Consider the following 18,528-nt stretch of genomic DNA (forward strand, 5'->3'; position numbering starts at 1 on the left):
CTGGCCACCCGCCCAGGTTTGAGTGATGCTGGTCTGGGCGTAGTCCCGCCCTCAGTGGCCCTCGTTCAGACCCAGGGTTCTAGAGTTCTCTTCCCCACAGTCCTGAGTGGTTTCTGTTGGGGGCACTGGGGGACTGGGGTGGGGCAGTGGCCTGGGATAGGGCAAAGGTGAGAGCAGAGGAGTTCAAAGGCAGCAAGTTCCTCGTGCTAGCAGCCGCAGTTGATGGCCTCCGGGCCACGCCAGGAGCCCGAGCCTGGCGGGGCCTGGGCTGGAGGCCGGCTGCCTGGACGCTGCCTTTTGGAAGCCGCGCAGGAGCCGAGGGGTGGAGCGCCCGCTTGCAGCGAATCCCGCGCCTTGGGGCGCGGGCGGGGTAGCAGGGACCTGGGGAGGTGGGCGGGGGAAGGCAGGGAGGCGGGTCAGGGACTGAAGGTGGCGGGGCGGGGGGCGGGGGGCGGGGGCCAGGCGCAGGGCCTCGGCCTAGAAAGGCAGGAGGCGGGGGACCGCGCGAGAGCCTCCTTCAGCACCGCGGACAGCGCCTGGGCCCAGCGGCTCCCGGCCGGCCCGTGCGGGGACGGACGCCGGCCTCCGGCCGCCCCGCACCCGACGGGAGGTCGCGCAGGAGGAGGGAGGAGCGCGGTCCTGCCCTGGACGGGTGGCAGCGATGCTGCTGGAAACGGAGCACGACAGAGACAGGCCCGGCGGCCCCACGGCTGCTGCTGCCTGCGCCCTTGGTGGGACTCGGGGTAAGAGCCCCCGGACCCCAGCCCGAGCAGCAAGGCCCCGGGGGGAGCAACGAAGGGAGGGGAGAGCCGGCAAGGGACGCAGAGGCAGGCAGAGGGACAGCTGGGGATGAGGGGCACAGCAGGGGGTGAGGGGCACAGCAGCACGGAGAGCGGAGAGGGACGGAAAGTCTGCGAGAAGGGCACAGGTGCGGGGAGGCGAGGGGCGCAGGGCCCGGAACTTCCCGCCATGGTTCAGTGGGTGGTTTGGGGGCCTGGCCCCGAGTGCCCCAGAACAGCAGGGGCCTCGCCGGCAGTGCTGGACCAAGGGCGGTACAGATCAGAGGCACCAAATTCCTCCAGAGACCTGTGCCCCTCAGCTGCCACAGAGCCCAGCCTGGACCTCCCCTCCGGCCCAACAGCCCAGCGCCTGAACCCTTGGGCCGGGCGTCCAGCCTGACCCTCCCTCCCCAGCGCTGGGGAATAGTGGGCCAGCCAGATGCAGGGCTCCCATGCCAGGGAGCGGACCCACAGCCCTCTGCCCTCCCTGCCCCTTCCCCACTCAGTCCACACATGGCCCTTCTTGGCCAGGCCTCTGCAGCAGCCGGCACCCACTGGGCCCCAGGCCTTGGTCGCCCAGGCCTTGTTCCCTGGCTGACAGGTGCCGTACGAAGCGAGGGCTGTGTGGTGGCTGCGGGGGCCTTGGATCAAAACCGAGGCACCCACAGACCCTGCATCTGGAGGCCGGGAGAGGGGGCAGGGAGGACGGGCCTTACTGTGGGGACCCCCTGGTGGAGTGGAGGGGCCTGGAGGGGGGCGTCGACCCACTCACCCCCTAACCTGGGGCCCCTGCCCTCTCCTTGCCCCACACTGCGAGGGGCCCACCCTCACTGCGATCTGACTGGTGACCGCAGGGGGCTGGCACCGGCCTGGGGCCGCGTGCCTTGGGCCCCTTGGGCAGGCACAGCTGCCCTGGGGTAGGCTCCGGCTCTCCACGCAGGACAGGTGGGCTCCAGCAGGCTCACCTGTTTGGACTGGGGCAGGATGTTGGGAAGTCAGGTGCAGGTGCTGCCTCCTGTGCAGATCGGGGTGTAAAGGGTGGAGGGAAGTGAGGGCCAATCTCTGGCTTTCCCAGCTCTGTCCCTCCTGACCTGGAGTCTCGGCTGCCTGTCCCGGCCGAGGACACTGCCCTCCTTCCCTGCCCCCTCTCAGGACGGAAGTTCCAACAGAGGAGTCCAGACCCTGTTCTGAGCCAGGAGGTCTGTCTGAGGTCGAGTCTGGCTCTAGGTGGCTTCTCCCTAGCCCTTGGGCGCCACACTCACCCTCTCTGGGTCGCGGTGGTGTTCGTGAGGACCAGACGTTGTCACCGAGCCTTCCAAGTCCAGCTCTTGAGTCTGAGCCTCAGCGGCCGTACGACCCAGCTCCCTCCCTGACCCTCCTCCCAGGATCACTCAGCCCGCGCGCGCGCGCCCGCGCTGGAGGCCAGGCCGCAGCCCGCGCCCTCAGCGCAGGGGCAGGAAGCTGAGGGGCCTGGGCTAGCGCCCGCGGGCAGCCCTAACCCGGCGCCTCCTCGGTCCTTCCCCGTCTCCGGCCGGCACTCGGGGTGGCGCCTGGGCACCGCGGGTCCCCGCGCAAAGGCGCGCCGATCTGCGGACGCCCGGGGAAGCGAGTCCCCGCGACCCCCGGCCCCGCCCCGCGCCTCGGCCCCGCCCCCTGCCGCTCCGCCCCCAGCACGGGCCGAGGCTCCGGGCCCCTGGGCGGCCCGCGGGCGCAGCGCCCAGCAGCGCTGGGAGCCGCTCGGACGCCGACCGGGGGCCACTGAGGCCGTGGCCTCGCTGGGCCCCGAAAAAGTTCGGGGCCGAATTGCGGCGGCGCCGGGCCGCGGGATCCATGGAGGCGCGAGGGGAGCTGGGCCCGAGCCGCGAGTCGGCGAGCGGCGACCTGCTGCTGGCGCTGCTGGCGCGGAGGGAGGACTTGCGCCGAGGTGGGTGCTCGGCCGAGCGGGTACGCCAGAACGGGTGGGACCACCCCAGGAGACCCGAGGTCCTTTCTCCTGTCTGAACCTGTCCGCGGGCCCCGTGGGACCCAGGCGGGAGTGGGTTCGAGGGCCCGGCTAGTGCCGCCCGGTGCCCCGGCAGCAAGTTTGTGTCGGGGCCTCCGGCGCTGCGTTGCCGAGTGTGTGGTCGGGGCGCTGCGCCGTTCCCGCCGGGAGCCCTGCGGACTCCGGGGGTTGAGGAAAACTCCCTCCCTGATCCGGAGAAGGGTGCAGACAGCGACCGGGGGCCCGGGGACTGTGGGGCAGGAGGGTCTCCAGGAGGACAGCCCCCACCTAGACCCTCAGCACTTTCCTGGGAGGAGAGTCCGAGGCAGGGGCCGGGGGCAGCTGGACCGCGTCGGTGGGTCGCCCCTGATTGGAATCTGGGCATCTGCGGAATCTGGGAATCTGGGCCAACGCGCCTGCTGTTGGGCCGCCCCGGGCTGGTCCTGTGGACCCTTCTACAGCCAAACCCCCAGCTTCTGGGCGGCCCCAGTTTCGCCCCCAGCACTTTGGCTCCGGGGAATCCGGACCGTTCTCCGAGGGCTTCCGCGCCGGCGCGACCGCGGGATGGAGCCGGAGGCGGCCTGGCGCAGTGGGGACTAGCAGGGCAGGGCAGGGCAGGTGGGAAGGGGTTTACATCCGGGCTGCGGGGTCTCATCCTTGCCTACTTATTTATTTATTTTCCGACGGTTCCTGGGAGGGGTTGGCCGCAGGGGCTGCGAGGAAGGGGTGGGAGGGCGGAGGGGGAGGGAGGGGAGGCGGGATCGCAGGCGCCGGCTCAGGAGAGCTGGCCGGCGGCGCGCGGAGCGTCCGGGGCTCTGCCGGGCCCCGCCAGCGCTGACGGCAGGAGCCCCGCCGAGGCTGGAGCCGCCATGCAGCGTAAGACCCGGGTCGCCGGGGTTCCGCGGGCAGCGCGAGCGAGGGGTGCTGCGGGGGTGGCTTTTGCCCGACGCGGGGACAGCGCGGCCGGGGCGCTGTCCGGGCCGCGGTGCTGAATCGCTCTGCGAGGCCTGTCCAGCCACCGGCGCTAACCCAGGCGCCCTCGCCGCTCTGCCGTCGCCCCCCACGACGAGGGCCGGGGCGCCCAGCGGACCCCCAGGCTCCGCACCTGGGATTGCCGTTTTGCCCGACGCGGGACCGCGTCCTTTGAGGGTCTCCCGCTGCTATGGCAGAGAGACCGATCGGTTCCCCGGCCCCAGTGGCGTCCCTTGCTGTCTTCCCACCCGCTGCCGACCAGCCTGGAGCCGGCGGGGTGCGGTGAGGGGCGGTAGCCAGGTGAGCACAGCGAGGAGGGCGCAATGTTTGTGTAGATCCCGGCTGCTGTGCGTGGCTTCTTCCTCTCTGGGAGACCTGTTCTGAGTTCACAAGGAGTCCTCACCCCGTGAGCACCATGAAGCGCCCCCCACCCCGGGCCCGGGGCTCCTGCAGCCTAGCCCTGAGCTGCCCCAGCCTGGCCTCCCAGGGGCCTGCAGTCCCGGGGGACAGAGCCTGGGAGAACCCGCCGCTGGACGTTATAACGTGGCCGTGTGCTCGGGGGCCCCCGCGCCAGAGCGTGAGGACGGCCGGCCCACGTGTCCAGTGCTCTTACAAGGACCCCCGCGGCCCCCAAGGATGGGGAGGGCGTCGGTTTTCGCCTCGCCGGCCCGCAGACGGGGCCATGGAGCTGGACGGCACAAGGAGTGTCTTTCTCACCACTGGCATGCTTAACTGTGCAAAGCAGTGAGGGCGACTGGGTGGTGGGTGCCTCCGACACACGCGTGCCTGCCTCGGGGCGATGGTAAGGACCCGTTTTCCTGCCCTGCCCCGAGAGAGCCCCTGGGTGGGGCTTTCACCCGAGCTCGGTGTGCACCCTTCCGCCGGGGCACCTCCCTGCTCACGGGCACACTTCTAAACCTATTTCCCTTGTCCTGCGTTTTTGCGGCAGGCTGGCTGTGGGCTCTGGTGCCACTACTCCCTGCACGGGGGCAGCCTGGTGGCCGCTCGGTCAACTGGGGAACGGGGTGCCCAGGGACCGGAGGCTTCCTGAGTCCCGGGGCCGGGAAGGGAAGGGACCAGGAAGGGAAGGGACCGGGTGCTTCCCGCTCTGGGAGGCGCTCCTGACCCGGTGGCCCCTTGCCCGGCAGAAACCCCGCTGTGTGCAGGCTGCGACCAGCACATCCTGGACCGCTTCATCCTCAAGGCTCTGGACCGCCACTGGCACAGCCAGTGCCTTAAGTGCAGCGACTGCCACACGCCGCTGGCCGAGCGCTGCTTCAGCCGCGGGGAGAGCGTGTACTGCAAGGACGACTTCTTCAAGTGAGCCGGGTGCCCGGCTGGGGCTGGGAGAGGGCTGGCGTCACCGCCTGGGGACCCAGCTCCCCGCAACAGCCAGGCCGGGAGTCCTGGAAGAGCTGTCCCCGGGGCAGGGCACCCTGGGGCTGCTCTGCGGGCGGCGGCTGGGCATGGCTCCCACATCAACATGCTATTTCTTTACGCAATTAATTTTGTAAGAGTGGGAACAGTCATTTAAAAAGATAGCCCCACGTGTGTAGGAGTCTGTTGGATTTACTCCCCCTGAGTTTTGGTCTTGTTTTTGTCTTTCATGCTGGGGGGTGGTGGGTCGCTTTCCGGGCGGGGATTCACTTTCCCGACGCCGCTGAGGGCGCTCTGCTCCTCAGGACCCCGTTCGCCTCTTGGTACCCTGTGCGCTCCGCCGGGGCTGCAGGGCTGCAGGACAGCGACCAGGGGCAGAACCGCGAGCCTCCCTTCCTCCCTCTGGGAACAGGCCTGCGCTGTGCGTGCTGGAGGCTCTCACTCCCGCTCGGGGCGAAGGAGCTCCCTGTGCGCTGCGCTGAGCCGCGCCCTGTGCGTCCGCAGGCGTTTCGGGACCAAGTGCGCCGCGTGCCAGCTGGGCATCCCGCCCACGCAGGTGGTGCGCCGCGCCCAGGACTTCGTGTACCACCTGCACTGCTTTGCCTGCGTCGTGTGCAAGCGGCAGCTGGCCACGGGCGACGAGTTCTACCTCATGGAGGACAGCCGGCTGGTGTGCAAGGCAGACTACGAGACGGCCAAGCAGCGAGGTCAGCCGGTGGGGGCAACGGTCACCGCGGCAGGTCCTGGTGCCCCTTCCTCACCTGCAGAAGGCCGCTGAGGCCAGTCCAGGTGGAGCGCGGAGGGACCCTTGTCTCCAGGGCTTGCCAGGAAGTGCTCGCTATGGGGGAAGCACTCGCTATGGGGGAAGCGCTCGCTAAGGGGCACGAATTGGGGCGCCTTCCCTCAGGCTGGGGCAGCGAGGGCACCCCCACGCCACGCTGCTCGGAGCTAGAGCCGGTCGGGAACAGCTCCCTGGCCCGCTGTGGGGGCCCGGGGTCTGGGGTCTCAGCAGCTGCCCCACTCGGAGCTGGAGCACAGCGAGGCTGATCCGAATTTGCAAATTATCCCCTCTCCTCTTAATTATCTCCCTCAGCCCTTGACTGTGAAAAGCTGGTCCTACCCACATGCTTAGAACAAAGAGGAGAGGGGATCGGCCCTTGCCAGTTGGGCGGTCGAGGCTGGAAGGCCAGCGATCGGGGCCGGGGGTTCCTAATCAAGGCTGCGGAGCCACCCCTGCGCCCGGACGCAGATGCCTCCACCCCATTTGCTCCCTCGCTCCCAGTGCCCGCGCAACCCGCCAGGCTCCTCTGTCCCCGCAGCCACGGCGGTCGGTCTCTGGGGGGTACGCACGAGGGGCCCCGACGTCCCCGCACACGGAGGGGGCCGGAGCGCTGGGCGGCTGGAGAAGCAGGCCCAGCCTCACGGCTCCCCCGCGGTGCAGAGGCTGAGGCCACGGCCAAGCGGCCGCGCACGACCATCACGGCCAAGCAGCTGGAGACGCTCAAGAGCGCCTACAACACGTCGCCCAAGCCCGCGCGCCACGTGCGTGAGCAGCTGTCCTCCGAGACCGGCCTGGACATGCGTGTTGTGCAGGTCAGCGCCCCGCGCTGCGGCAGCCGCCGTGCTGGCCCCGTCTGCCCTGCGGCCACTCACCGGCACCCCCTCCCCAGGTGTGGTTCCAGAACCGCCGGGCCAAGGAGAAGAGACTCAAGAAGGATGCCGGCCGGCAGCGCTGGGGCCAGTATTTCCGCAGCATGAAGCGCGCGCGCGGCAGCTCCAAGTCAGACAAGGACAGCGTCCAGGAGGAGGGCCAGGACAGCGACGCCGAGGTCTCCTTCACCGGTACGGACGGGCCGGGGCTGGCCCCTGCCCTCGTGCAGCCCTGAACTCCCGCAGCCCGAGAGCTGGCCGCCCCAGGTCCGGAAGCCCCACGGGGTCGGGAGGTTGCAGGGAGCTTAGGGACCTGCATTTCCCAGTTGGTGGCCCCTTCAGCTCTACTTAAAAAATTTATTTGTAGACCCTCATCCCCCTTCCCTGAGCCCTGTGCGTGGGCGCTGGGGACCTCTGCGCCTCCCCTGGTGGGGGCCAGGAGCCTCGGACCCCGTCCCTCAGCAGGCACTCTTATGGGGGCGGGTCCAGACCCGTTCTCTGCCTTCCCGCCCTTGCAGTAATTTTTAGGAAAGTGGGCAGCACAGTTTGGGGGTAAATGATTAGAAAGTCCAGGCTGCTTGCTGTTGGGAGGGCCCATTTTCCTCTGTGGGGCCTGATGGTCTCACTCCCTGCACCCGGCCCGCCCCGCCCCCGCTCCTTACTGCCCATCCGGAGACTCCCTGGCTGCCTGTGGCCTTAGGCCGCTCATCCGGCCCCTCTGGGCATCGCCTGGGTGGGCGGCGTCTGGCCCCCCTCCCGAGGCAGCCGCGGGGCTTGTCCTGGAACCCTGGGCCTGACAGACTGTCCTTGGCACCGTCCCACAGCGGGGGTGGAGGGTGGGGAGGGCCAGGGGAATCCCGGGTCCTGAGACGCGGGGAGGGGCCGCGCTGAACAAACGCAGGGTGGGGGGCGGGGGGTGCCCCTTCTGGAGGGAGCCTGGGGGCCGCCAGGGAGGCGAGGCGGCGGGCACTGACTGCCGCCCACGGCTCCCGTTGCAGAAGAGCCCTCCATGGCCGAGATGGGCCCTACTAACGGCCTCTATGGCAGCCTCGGGGAGCCCCCGCCAGCCTTGGGCCGGCCCTCGGGGGCCCCAGGCAGCTTCCCACTGGAGCACGGAGGCCTGGCCGGCCCGGAGCAGTACCGAGAGCTGCGCCCCGGCAGCCCCTACGGCGTGCCCCCGTCCCCGGCTGCCCTGCCGGGCCTCCCCGGGCCCCAGCCCCTCCTCTCCAGCTTGGTGTACCCTGAGGCTGGCCTGGGCCTTGCACCCACGGGGGCCCCGGGGGGGCCCCCGCCCATGAGGGTGCTGACAGGGAACGGCCCCAGCTCCGACCTGTCCACGGGGAGCAGTGGGGGCTACCCCGACTTCCCCGCCAGCCCCGCCTCCTGGCTGGACGAGGTGGACCACGCCCAGTTCTGACCACGCCCAGTTCTGACCGGACCGACGCGCCCGCCCCCGCCGGGCACCTGACTGGAAAGGCCTGGCCCGCAGCGCTGCCCCCACTGGGTGGCCCGGAGCTGCGCTCTCTCTCCTTCTCCGAAGCCCTGGACCTCCGGGAGAAGCAGGTGCCACCAGCGGGGGACAGGATGCAGACATCGCGGGCGAACGCTGGTTTCTGTGGCGCTCCCGGCCCGCAGCCCTCACCGCGCGAGCGGGGACCGCCTCGCCCGCCCGTCCCTCCTGGGACACAAGGCTGCCTGCCCGCAGCCTTGTTTTGTAAGCAGATTTCTCCCTCGCCCCACCCAGGCCAGGCCAGGCCTTAGCGCGGGGCCTCTTCCCAGCCCAGCACAGCCCAGTGGGAAGGAGCTGGGATTTCTAAAATTGAAAAAAGACTGCAGATCATGCTTTTATTTCCCAGGCTCCATCTGTCTGAGCCTGCAGCGCTCCGGTCCCCACTTTCGGTCAGAGATGCGCTGCGTCTGTCCAGGCGGAAGGCGGCCGTGGGAGGGCCGCGATGTGTCCTTTCTGCTCCCTCTGGGGGCCTCCCTGCCACCAACCCTGCCTTCCCGGAGCCTCCTCGCCCCTCCGCCCCCGCGCACAGGGCTCTAGCCCACTGCCCTGTGGAGCTGATGGCACTCCCGGGGCGGGGAGCCCTGGTCTGCAGGTCAGTCCCGCAGCCCGCACGGAGCTCCCTCCCAGCACAGACTGCGTTTCCATCCCCTCCCCCATCACAGCCCCCTAGGCCTCCGCATCCTGGCCACGCCCAGCGCCCCCATTTCCGTTGCCAAACAGCGCCCGGCCCCCCTCCCCGGAGCCGCCTCTAACTGCCGCGGGCTGGACGGCAGCCGGAGAAGGCTGGGGGCGGGGCTCCTCCGCGCCCGCCCCGCCTCCTGCCTCGCGGCCTCCTGCCGCCGTCCCCAGACACAAAGGCTGGCCGCGTGTGCGTCCCAGTCATTCCTGCAAACCTGTGTCCCGAGCTACCTGTTGGGTCTGTGAACGTCCTGTGTCTTTTATTTATTCTCTGACCATCAGCTTTTTCCAAGACTTTCAATAAATTTGTCAGTCGCTGTCGTTGGAAGGCCCCTGTCTTTAGGGAGGCCGGGGCGCAGGCCAAGGGAGTGGAAGCCGTGCGGGGTGCGGCGGGGGGAGGGGGGGTTGGGGTGGCCGCCGTTCTTTGGAAGCTGGGCGGCCATCTTGGGGCAGCTGCTGGCTCCTCACCAGGGATGGCACCAGGGGTGAATTGGGGCCCCTTTGTCCCTGGATCTTGGCCAAACTTCCCAGCACTGTTAGATGTGGGAGAGCAGACTGTGACTCCCCTGGGGGAGGGGCTGGGGCCTCCGCCGTCCCTGGGAGAGGCCGGGGCTGGGGCGCCGGACAGTACAGCTCACAGCTTGGGTGGTGATGCTGGAGTCAGCTGGTCAGGAGACCTGGGCACAGGCTCATGGGGGTCTTTCCAACTTGGATGCCAATCCCAGCCGTGTGCTCACCCTCTGTGCCACCCTGGGCAGGTGACCTGGCCCCCCTGAACCCCCTTTTGCCCTGTGGGGATGGGTGACATTCCCCTGGCAGGGGGACACAGAGGAGCCCATGATGTGAGCCTCGCCAGAGGCCCCCACTGGGCAGCTGGGCCCTGGGGCAGGTGGAGGAGCCGGCCCTGGTTGAGGGGCGGGGGAGGAGGTGGGGCTGCCACACCGGGAAGGAGGAGCAGGCACCCCCCGGGTGTCCCTCTGCCAGACAGTCAGGGGGGCTTTGGTCACATTGCCCTCCAGGCCCACCGGCCCGCAGCCTGGGCCCTGGACCTGGGACCTGGTGCCCCGGGTGCTGGGGGACTATCCCGGGGAGCCCCCAAGTCCACGAGGCGCCTTGGTACCTGGGACGGAGGCGCCAGTGCGGCCTTGGGGGGTGCCAGGCGGGGAAATGCAGGATGTGGGGCTGAGAGAAGGGGCCCTGGTGGCCGCTCCTGGGCACACTGGGGACTTTGTGAGCGAAGGTGTGGGGCCAGGGCTGAAATGTCCTGGGGGACCGGGGGAACGGCAGGCGGGCCGGTCCTGGGGGTGGCGACCTCGTTCTCTTTCTAGGGGGCTCACTGGAGCCTGGCGGAACTCCTGGTGGGATTCGGGGTGGGGGGCTCAGGCCGCCAAGGGTAGCTGGTGCCTGTGGACAGTCCTGGGGTGGGGTGGGGGGCAGCTATAAATCCCCTGCTGCCCCAGGCCGCCGGGACCCGCTTTGCGGCGCTGACAGGTTAATAAAGTGCTAAGTGTCCCCGCGGGACCTCCAAGCCGTTCGCCGACCCGCCCTCTCCCAGCAGCTGCCGCGCGTCGATGACCCCAAGGCGCTCGGTCCCGGCCCACACCCAGCGCGCAAGGGCCTGGCAGATGGGGCTCCGCGGGCCACACCCACGGTCGCCCGGCCGCTCACTGCATAACTTCCCGGCCTCGGCGTCCTGGTCCGAGCAAAGCGGTGGCTCTTGCGGCACCAAGGCCGTCAGGCAGGCGCCACCCTGGGGTCCTGCCCAGCCCGGCGGACCTGGATCCCCGAGAGGCAGAGCGCTCAGGGAGGGCCGGGGTCCCTGGCACAGGCGCAGGCGGTGCAGACCTCAGGCAGAGAGGACCTCGACCGACCGTGGGGACGCCTGCAGGCCCAGGGCTCCGAGGGGAGGGAAGAAGGCCCACGCCCATCGTTCCGGGCCCCTCCTGGAGGGGCCGCCTGGAGAGCACCCTGTTTTCCACGATGAACCCCGTTAGCCCGGTGGAGCGCCTAGGCGCATGGGGGCGTTCCCCGAGAACGCAGGGTTCCTGGCGCCCTGCCTCCCACGGAACGAGCCGCGGCCTGGGGTTGGGGCCTGGTGGGAGAGGGGCCGCCCCTGCGGAAGGGGATCCACTCAGGAGGGCCCCCCCAACGCCGGCTGGCACCCCAGGTCTCTCCCTGCCTGCCGGTGAAGGAACCGAGCAGGGAAGGGCTCTGGGAGGCAGGGGCGGGGCGGGGCTTGCGGAGAGCTGGGGGCGGGGCGGGTGCGCGTGCTCGCGCTGCGCCTTTTTGTTCCCGCTCGTTTGGGCGGGAGGCCAGCAGGGGGGCCGCTGGGCTCCCGGTGGGGGGCACCCTGGCGGGACGCGGGGCCCGCCAGCCTAGTTAACCTCTTTCGATGTGCTTGGTGACTTTTGAATCCAGCGGTTGTATCACAGTATCCAACATCAACAGCTGAATAATACAAATAATGCTTTCAACTTCTTTCCCTTTGAATATAAAAGGATCTCTTTTCTTTTAAATAAAAAATGTGCACACAAAGGACCCTCCCAAATCGGAGACAGCGCCCCTCTCTCCCTGAGGCCTGGGGACACCCCAGCCCTCCGCTCACCACCCTCTCACCATCTGACACAGAACTGCTGGTTCGTCTGGGGACTGTCCCCCCAGATCGGGACAGGAGGGGGTGGGGTCCAAACCCCTGAGACTCGCCTGGTTGAGTAGCAAGCCGATAAATCACCGGGCTTCAGAGGACTCAGCCCAGAAGCTACATCCCAGCGGCAGTAACGATCAATTCTTTAAGCCCATAATTGTTCAAATTACTCTGAGCAACATAAAACATTAATTTTAAGAAATTTAATAGAAAAAAAGCTCTTTAAATCCGCAACGAGATAAATAGCACCCGGCAGCGCGACCTTTTCCACACCTTGGTGACATTGAATAATCTGAAAGTTATTTACATTTTCATTCTTCGCGGGAGATGTTGACAAGCTTTTGGCGTGGGCGAGGTGCGTGGGGTGGGCGCGCTCCCTCCCCCCTAATTAATGGGGACGCAGCGACTTCATAAGCAGAACTGCCATCCGTCTGCCCGCGCGGCTGCGGCGACGGCCCCGTCCTGCCCGAGCCGAGGCTGCGAGGTTCATTTTTTACTGTAAAAATATTCCCTCCTGACCACCGAGCCCCTGCCGCCGTTCAAAAGCAGACGTGAGGCCAGGGAACCGCTGTCGGGGGCTGCCCTGCGGAAGGAGTGCAAGGCCAGACCCGCGCCAGCGGTGCCCCTGCGCTGGGCCAGGGGCGAGCGTGGGCCATGTCAGGGTGCCATAGCGACAGCGGGGCGGAGCTAGTCCCTGAGGGGTCGTCCCAGATGCACACGGCCTCCAGCTGCTCGGTGCCACGTGGTCCTGAGAGGCCCAGGTGAGCGTGCTCAGCCAGGTCGCTGAACGTGACAGGTGAGTCCTGTGGAGGCCCGGGCTAGGCCTAGCGCGGGGGGCGGGGGTGCCCCAGCTCCCCGCCGAGTGCTGCCTGGCCGCTGAGCCAGGTGCCAAGGGCCAGGGAGGCAGGCCCAGGGGACTGGCTGTGCTGTGGCCCCTGCAGCTGCGTGGCCTCAGGCCAGTCGCTCAACCTCGCCAGCGGCAAAGCGCAGGGAGCACAGCGCCCTTCCTGGGGATCCTGCAGGAGAGCCGGGAACCGGCGAGGCCAGGGCCCCGTCAACCTGCGGCGGCGGCTGAACCGTCTTCCTCAGGTTCTGAGGGCAGAGCCCCTGACCCAGAGCAGCAGAACCCACCAGGCCTGTGTGCCCTCGGGACGGGCACCCCCAGGCTCGGGGCCAGCACGTGTGCGCGTGCTGGCTGGCTCACACGTGTGCCCGCTCACACGTGTGCCCGCTCACCACTCTCCCCGCCACACGTACACGCCAGCTCTCACTCCCAAGCACCCCTTTCCCATGCCCTCCCAGGGCAAGGGTGCATGAACTGTGGTGGCTGGGGATGGTCCTCATGGGGGGGCACCTTCTGTCCCTTGTAACGGAGGCCAAACGCCCCTGGGCCCCCTGCCCTGGATAGGGTCAGCTCGCACTTGCCCTGAGTCAGGGAGGGCAGGCTGAGCTGGGACACCTTCCTGACTGGTAGGTGCTTCCTGCTTTTGTGCTGAGGTCCTGGGGGCCTGCTGTCCTCGGTGCCTCTGCAGGGACCTCCAACCCAGGTGCCAGGGACGGGGAACCCAGCCGGCGTCAGAGCTGGCCGCTGGCCCTCTGCCCAGTGCCCCACAGTGGGCGGGTCGGCAAGGGCCAAGCGGGGACTGGCGGCAGGGCGGCAGCCCAAGGCGCATCGTCCTGCCGGCTGGAGCCCGTCCTGGGAGCCAGGAAGGAAGCTGCCACCCTGTCCCCACACCCGAGGTCCCCAGCCGTGGGACCCGGCAGTCGCTCAGCACCCACGGACGCCGGCTTTCCCTCCCCCTGGTCAATGAGCCCGGAGGAGCTATTCCCACCAGACGTTAGGGAAACCGAGTCAGAACACAGCAGGAGGCCATGGGGGGGACCGCCATGGCTACAATAATGACAAAGCCAACGGGCAGGAGCCCGAGCTGGCGAGGAGCTGGAGCCCCGGGCGCTGCGTGGGACAGGGCTGCTGACCCAGCCACTCCGCCGCTGGCCAGGCGCCCGACAGGAGTCCCGCGGGACTCAGACCGACGTGGACGGGCCAAAGCGCACGCGGCCCCCTTGCCCACAAGTTAATACAGGAATGAAAGACGCGGTGCCTCCTGTGCGCCGCGGTCGTCTCAGCCACGCATGGAAGTGACGCGCCGACACGCCGAAGGCGAGGAGGGGCCCCGGAAGCCCCGGGAAATGGCTCACTCCTTTATGCAGATTGTCCGGACTAGGTCGATATCCACCGAGATGGGCGGTGTGGGGTGAGGGGCTACCCGTGGCCTCGGGGTGTCTTTCTGAGGGGATGAAAACGACTTCAGGACCAGAGAGAGGGGTCCTTGCACTTTGTGCACTTGAAAATGGTTCGTTTTACGTGATGTGAAGTTCACCTCAATTTTGAAAAGGGCGGGGTGCCACTCCCCGCTCCCGGGCAGGCTGTCCCCGGGCATGCGCCACCCATGCAGGTCAAAGACGGAGTCGTGTATGAACTGCAGCCTTGGGGGCCAAGGCCCCAGGGGAGGACCCCACCCGCGCCCAATGCCGCTCTCTCCCTGGAGGTGCCCGGGGGCCGCTCTACGTGGAGCACACGGGGTCTGCAGAGCCGCTGGTCCCGGGCGGGAGGGACAGGGTGGCCATGCCCAGTGCCTGTGGTCCCAACGGCGCATTTCTCGCCTGCAGGACCAGGCCAGGCGCTCATTTATAAAGTGACACTCTGTCCTGTCCCCCTGTCCCCCAGTCAAAAGTTCTACAGGAGGCCCCTGGCCATTGTCCCCAGGCCAGCCCACCCTTACCGCCAGCCTTGTTTGACCTCCAGAAAGATCAGGGGTCAAGGCCCCAGGGGTTCTGGGCTGACATGTTGACACACACCCTCTCACATGCCCCTCCCATTTCCTTTCTTTGCTGCGGCCAGCGGCCAGCGTTGGGGGCTGCGGTCAGCGTTGGGGGCGGCCACACAGCCTCTGCGCTCCCCAGGAGGGGGCGGGGCCTCCCTGGAGGACTGCGGGATGCGGGTGCTGGCCGTGGGCTCTGAGCTGCTGGGCTTGGCCCCCAGGAGGGCAGGCAGGGTGAGACAGGAGGGCAGCGGGCAATGGCCATGCCTGGCAGTTCTTCCTGAAGCAGGAGGCCAGCGTGGTCGCCTCAGGGGAGGGGCCCAGCCACCGGGCCCCGGGCCCCAGCACGCAGGGGTGGGTGGGCGCCCCTTACCATCTCTGCCTCTCGGGGCAGTGGCCCTGTAGTTCTCGGGATACCATGGGGACCTGGGGCTGAGAGCCTCTGAGCCCTTCCAGAAAATTCTTTTTTGACTGCAGCTGCCAGAGGCCTCTCTGGAGCTGACACTGGAGACCCAACGGGGGCGGCTCCGGGTCCCTGAAAAACCGCTTTGTTCAGAGCTCTGGCTAATCTTCAGAATGACAAGGTTTAAAATTTAATTAGCAAGGTCCTCTTATGCAAAGTCCGCTCATTAAACTAAGTGTCCCATTAGTTACAATGAAGCCCCAGGGGGGTGGGGGAAGGTGCGGGCGGGCAGAGCCCAGCCGCGCAGGGAGTTTTATAGCGGCCTTGGCTCTGCAGGTTGGGCCATAACTTAGGGGGGCGGAGCTGTCTCCCAGTCCTTCAGGTGACACCAGGCATCAGAGGAGGGAGGAGCTGGCGGCTGTCAGGGGCTGAAATATGCAGGCGCGGGACACACCAGACGGGGGACACATGGGGGGGTGGAGATGATGTCACCGACCGGCCGGTGGCTGGTGGGCGCTGCCTCCATCTGTGCCGAGGTCCCGGGTCCCCCCGCCCTGGCCCTCCCATCCTGGTCCTTGTCCCCAGCTAATGGGCATGGCTTGTATCTTGTTACAAAAGCAATACATGCTCATTGTGGAAAATTTGGAAAACATGGACCCCCACTCCACACTCCTCGTTGCCTCCTGGGGGAGCCTCCCAGGTGCCTGTTGCTGCAGACCTCTGACCCCTGCGCGGGCGTGCCTTACACCCAGCTGCCCTGCGACCCCCTCCATCACTTCCGTGTCACCCTGTGACCGCTTCCTGGGTCACCGCATGTCCCTCCCGGGAGGCCGTCTACTGCCGGTCTTAGCCGAGGTCTAGCTGGCCCGTCGGCCCTTCCCGTTGATTCTGTGGGCTCCGGGAGCGGTAGCGCCTGGCCCCACCTCCGGGGGGCTACTCGCCAGGCTGTCAGGGCCCCTGGGCACTGCCTGCCCTGCCGCCCTGCCGCCCCCCCCACGCCCTGAAGTCAGAGACGTGGGCCCAGGACTCAAAGGGAAGGGTCAGCATCTCCCCTTTCCAGAGACACCTCCCCAACCCAAGGGAGCGCCTGGGACCGCCTTCCCCTCCTCATCTTTGTGGCTCCGACTCCGCCCCTAGTCCTCTCCTCCGGACTCGGGGTTCCTGGTGTGGTAACGGGGCTCCCGCCTATCAAGGCGCCTGGGCGCTGGGCGCTCATCCTTAAAATGATGTGCTTTCAAGTGAGGCCACCTGGAGAGCTGGAAAGAAAGAATGTCAGTGCTGTGGCCCGGACCCCACTGAGACCCGCGGGTCCCAGGCCGGTGCGCCGGGGCTCCCCAGGGCCACCGGGCGAACTTAGAAGGTGGCTGCCTGCGGGGGGACTCAGCCGATCAGAGTGTCGTCGCACACACTGAAAGGTTTCCAGTTCCATCCCCGGTCAGGGCACACACCTGGGTTGTAGGTTCGATCCCCGGATGGGAGGCAGCCGGTAAACGTTGCTCTCTCACATCTCCGCTTCTCTCTCCCCGCTTCCTCTCCCTCTAAAATCAAGGAACATATTCACATGTGAATATTAAAAAGGGAAGAGGGTTAGGCCGCCTGGTGTGTCGGCCCTGTGTCAGGCACAGGGTCCTGGCTGTGAGGGCGGGCGGAGCCGGGGAAGAGCCGGGCTGTCCTCCGCTGCCCGGCCGACCTCGGGCTCGGGGCCCCACCTTCGCGCCCTCCTCGTCCTGGGGCCCTGTGGCGGCCTCGGCCGCTGTTGGTCCCGGTCGCTCCTCTGGCCCAGCGTGGGGGGCTGCATCCCCACCCCTGCATCTGGCCGCTCGGGCAGCCCATCTGGCCCTTTGTGAGTGGGCCAAAGGGCGGGTGGGCGGCACTCCACGAGGGTCCAGGAGGGCAGGGTCCCCGTCCTCAAGAGGCCTGGCCAGGCCCGCCCCCTGTCACCGTCTTTTAACAAAACCTCTGAGGAATTTGTCAACGAAACTGTCTCCTTCTGACTCCCCAGCCACCAGGCACGAGAGGGGTTTAATGGGCTCAGGTTCGGGGGGAGCAGCTGCAGGGGTGCGGGAGCTGAGCCAGCCAGAGGGGACCCCGCTGTCCCCTCCTTCCTGCCCCTGAGGGGACAGCATGTTGCCAGCACCCTGCCGACCACGGTGAAATCCTAACGGAGTCCTCCACGTGCTTGGACCTGGTGTCGGCCACCTCCGAGGTCCGCCCAGCGGCCGAGGGCCTGAGGGTACGAGCAGGGGGACGGTGACAGAGGGCAGGGGCTGTGCCCGGAGACAGCGCTGCCCACAGAGCTGTGAGAAGCCCTCAGCTCACGCGCGCATTGGAAAAGCAGCCCCTGCCGCGCCCCAGGCACACCCCGCGGCCATGGGAGCTAAGGTCGGAGACGGTCCGCAGGGCTCTACACTTCCGGAGGTGCGTGGCCTCCCGCGCGGTCTTGGCGGAAAGGCTGGGCCCCTCGGCTGGGCTGTGGGCCGGCCTGCGGCGCCAACTACGATGTTTAACTAAAAAGCCGACGGAAGCTCTCAGGGTGCCCTCTGACGCACTTCGTAGACGGCATTGGAAACAAGGGGACTTTTGTGTCCGCCTGTTAGTGTTTCCTCTGCTCTTTAAGACGAGTAATGACACTCGCTCTTGGGGATTTTCCTTTCTTAGGCCCGGCGACTGGAGTGATCCACGGGCAAACAAAACATTAAGGTTATTAGTGGAGTTTAGATGTTTAAGGAACAGAAACTACTAAGGCTGTAAAAGTTCGTTAACATTCTTTTTAGAATTTTCTGAGCTTCATAGTAGAATCACATTTGTAAACTAAACTTAAAACTTGGCAAACAAGCCCTGGCCGGCGTGGCTTGGTTGGTTGGAATGTCGTCCAAACACTAAAAAAATTTTTGGGTCCGATTCCCAGTTGAGGTGCGTACGAGATGCAACCAATCGATGTTTCTCTCTCATATCGACGCCTCTCTCCCTCTCTCTCTCTCCCCCTCCTCTCTCTCTACAAGCAATGAAAACATGTCCTTGGGTGAAGATTAAAAAAAATAAACAAGTAGCGTTTTGAATTAATCAAGTATTTGAGAAACAAAAATAATTATGCTGAATAATCTTTTCTCTGCAAAAGAAAAAAAATTTCAAGAGTACAGAATGCTGATATTCATCACATTAAATTTTCATTGCCCAATTTCGCACGCGGGCCGTGTCCTCCGAGCGTCCCCTGGGCCGGAGATGACAGACGCCCTCCTGGCCCCTCCTTTCCTGTTGCAGGTGGAATTGTGGTCCCCAAAAGATGTCCCAGTCCTAACCCCCGGGACCGGGACCCTGTTTGGAAACAGTCTTTGCAGGTGTACGTCATTAAGATGAGGTCAGACGAGATGGGGGTGAGCCCCGGCCCGTGACTGCCGTCCTTCTGAGGAGAAGGGAGTTTGGACCGGGGACCAGGGCTACACCAGGCGACACCAGGGCAATGGCGGCAGAGCCGGGCCGGTGCTTCTGCAGCTCAGGGCCCCCAGGGACGGCATCCGGGGGCAGGTCTCCGCAGACACCAGTGCTGCCGGTGCCCTGGTTCCAGGCTGTGGCCTCCAGAGCCAGGGGGCAGGGCGCGGGCGGGGCCCCGGCACTGATCTACCCCGAGGCGGAGAGTCCCGGCTTCCTCCCCAGGGGGGCCCAACAGAGCTGACTGGCCCTCGGCAGGTCCTCCCCACCCCTCCGTCCCTGC

General features: G+C 66.9%; 1 protein-coding gene across 2 annotated transcripts; it reads left to right on the top strand.

The window, feature by feature from the left end:
• Window positions 1-661: 661 nt before the first annotated feature.
• On the top strand, window positions 662-8,176 carry LHX3 (LIM homeobox 3). 2 transcript variants are annotated; one of them, XM_054584809.1, is made up of 6 exons: window positions 662-743; window positions 4,881-5,052; window positions 5,614-5,816; window positions 6,551-6,702; window positions 6,780-6,951; window positions 7,758-8,176. In XM_054584809.1, the coding sequence occupies exons 1-6, from the start codon at window positions 662-664 to the stop codon at window positions 8,174-8,176; spliced, it is 1,200 nt and encodes a 399-aa protein (XP_054440784.1). The 2 variants fall into 2 exon arrangements, with proteins under 2 accessions (XP_054440784.1, XP_054440783.1); XM_054584808.1 differs by lacking the exon at window positions 662-743 and adding an exon at window positions 2,610-2,703.
• The last annotated feature ends 10,352 nt before the right edge of the window (window positions 8,177-18,528 follow it).

This window comes from Pteronotus mesoamericanus, unplaced genomic scaffold (assembly GCF_021234165.1).
Source record: "Pteronotus mesoamericanus isolate MK-2021 breed Mesoamerican mustached bat unplaced genomic scaffold, CSHL_Meso_final contig_78, whole genome shotgun sequence".
NCBI lineage: Eukaryota > Metazoa > Chordata > Mammalia > Chiroptera > Mormoopidae > Pteronotus > Pteronotus mesoamericanus.

Excerpts from the sequence above, each read along its gene's own strand:
- LHX3 (XM_054584808.1), top strand. The coding sequence starts at position 2,610 with ATGGAGGCGCGAGGGGAGCTGGGCCCGAGCCGCGAGTCGGCGAGCGGC. Across the intron at positions 2,704-4,880 it reads GAGGGAGGACTTGCGCCGAG|AAACCCCGCTGTGTGCAGGC; the intron begins GTGGGTGCTCGG and ends CTTGCCCGGCAG. Across the intron at positions 6,703-6,779 it reads TGGACATGCGTGTTGTGCAG|GTGTGGTTCCAGAACCGCCG; the intron begins GTCAGCGCCCCG and ends CCCCCTCCCCAG.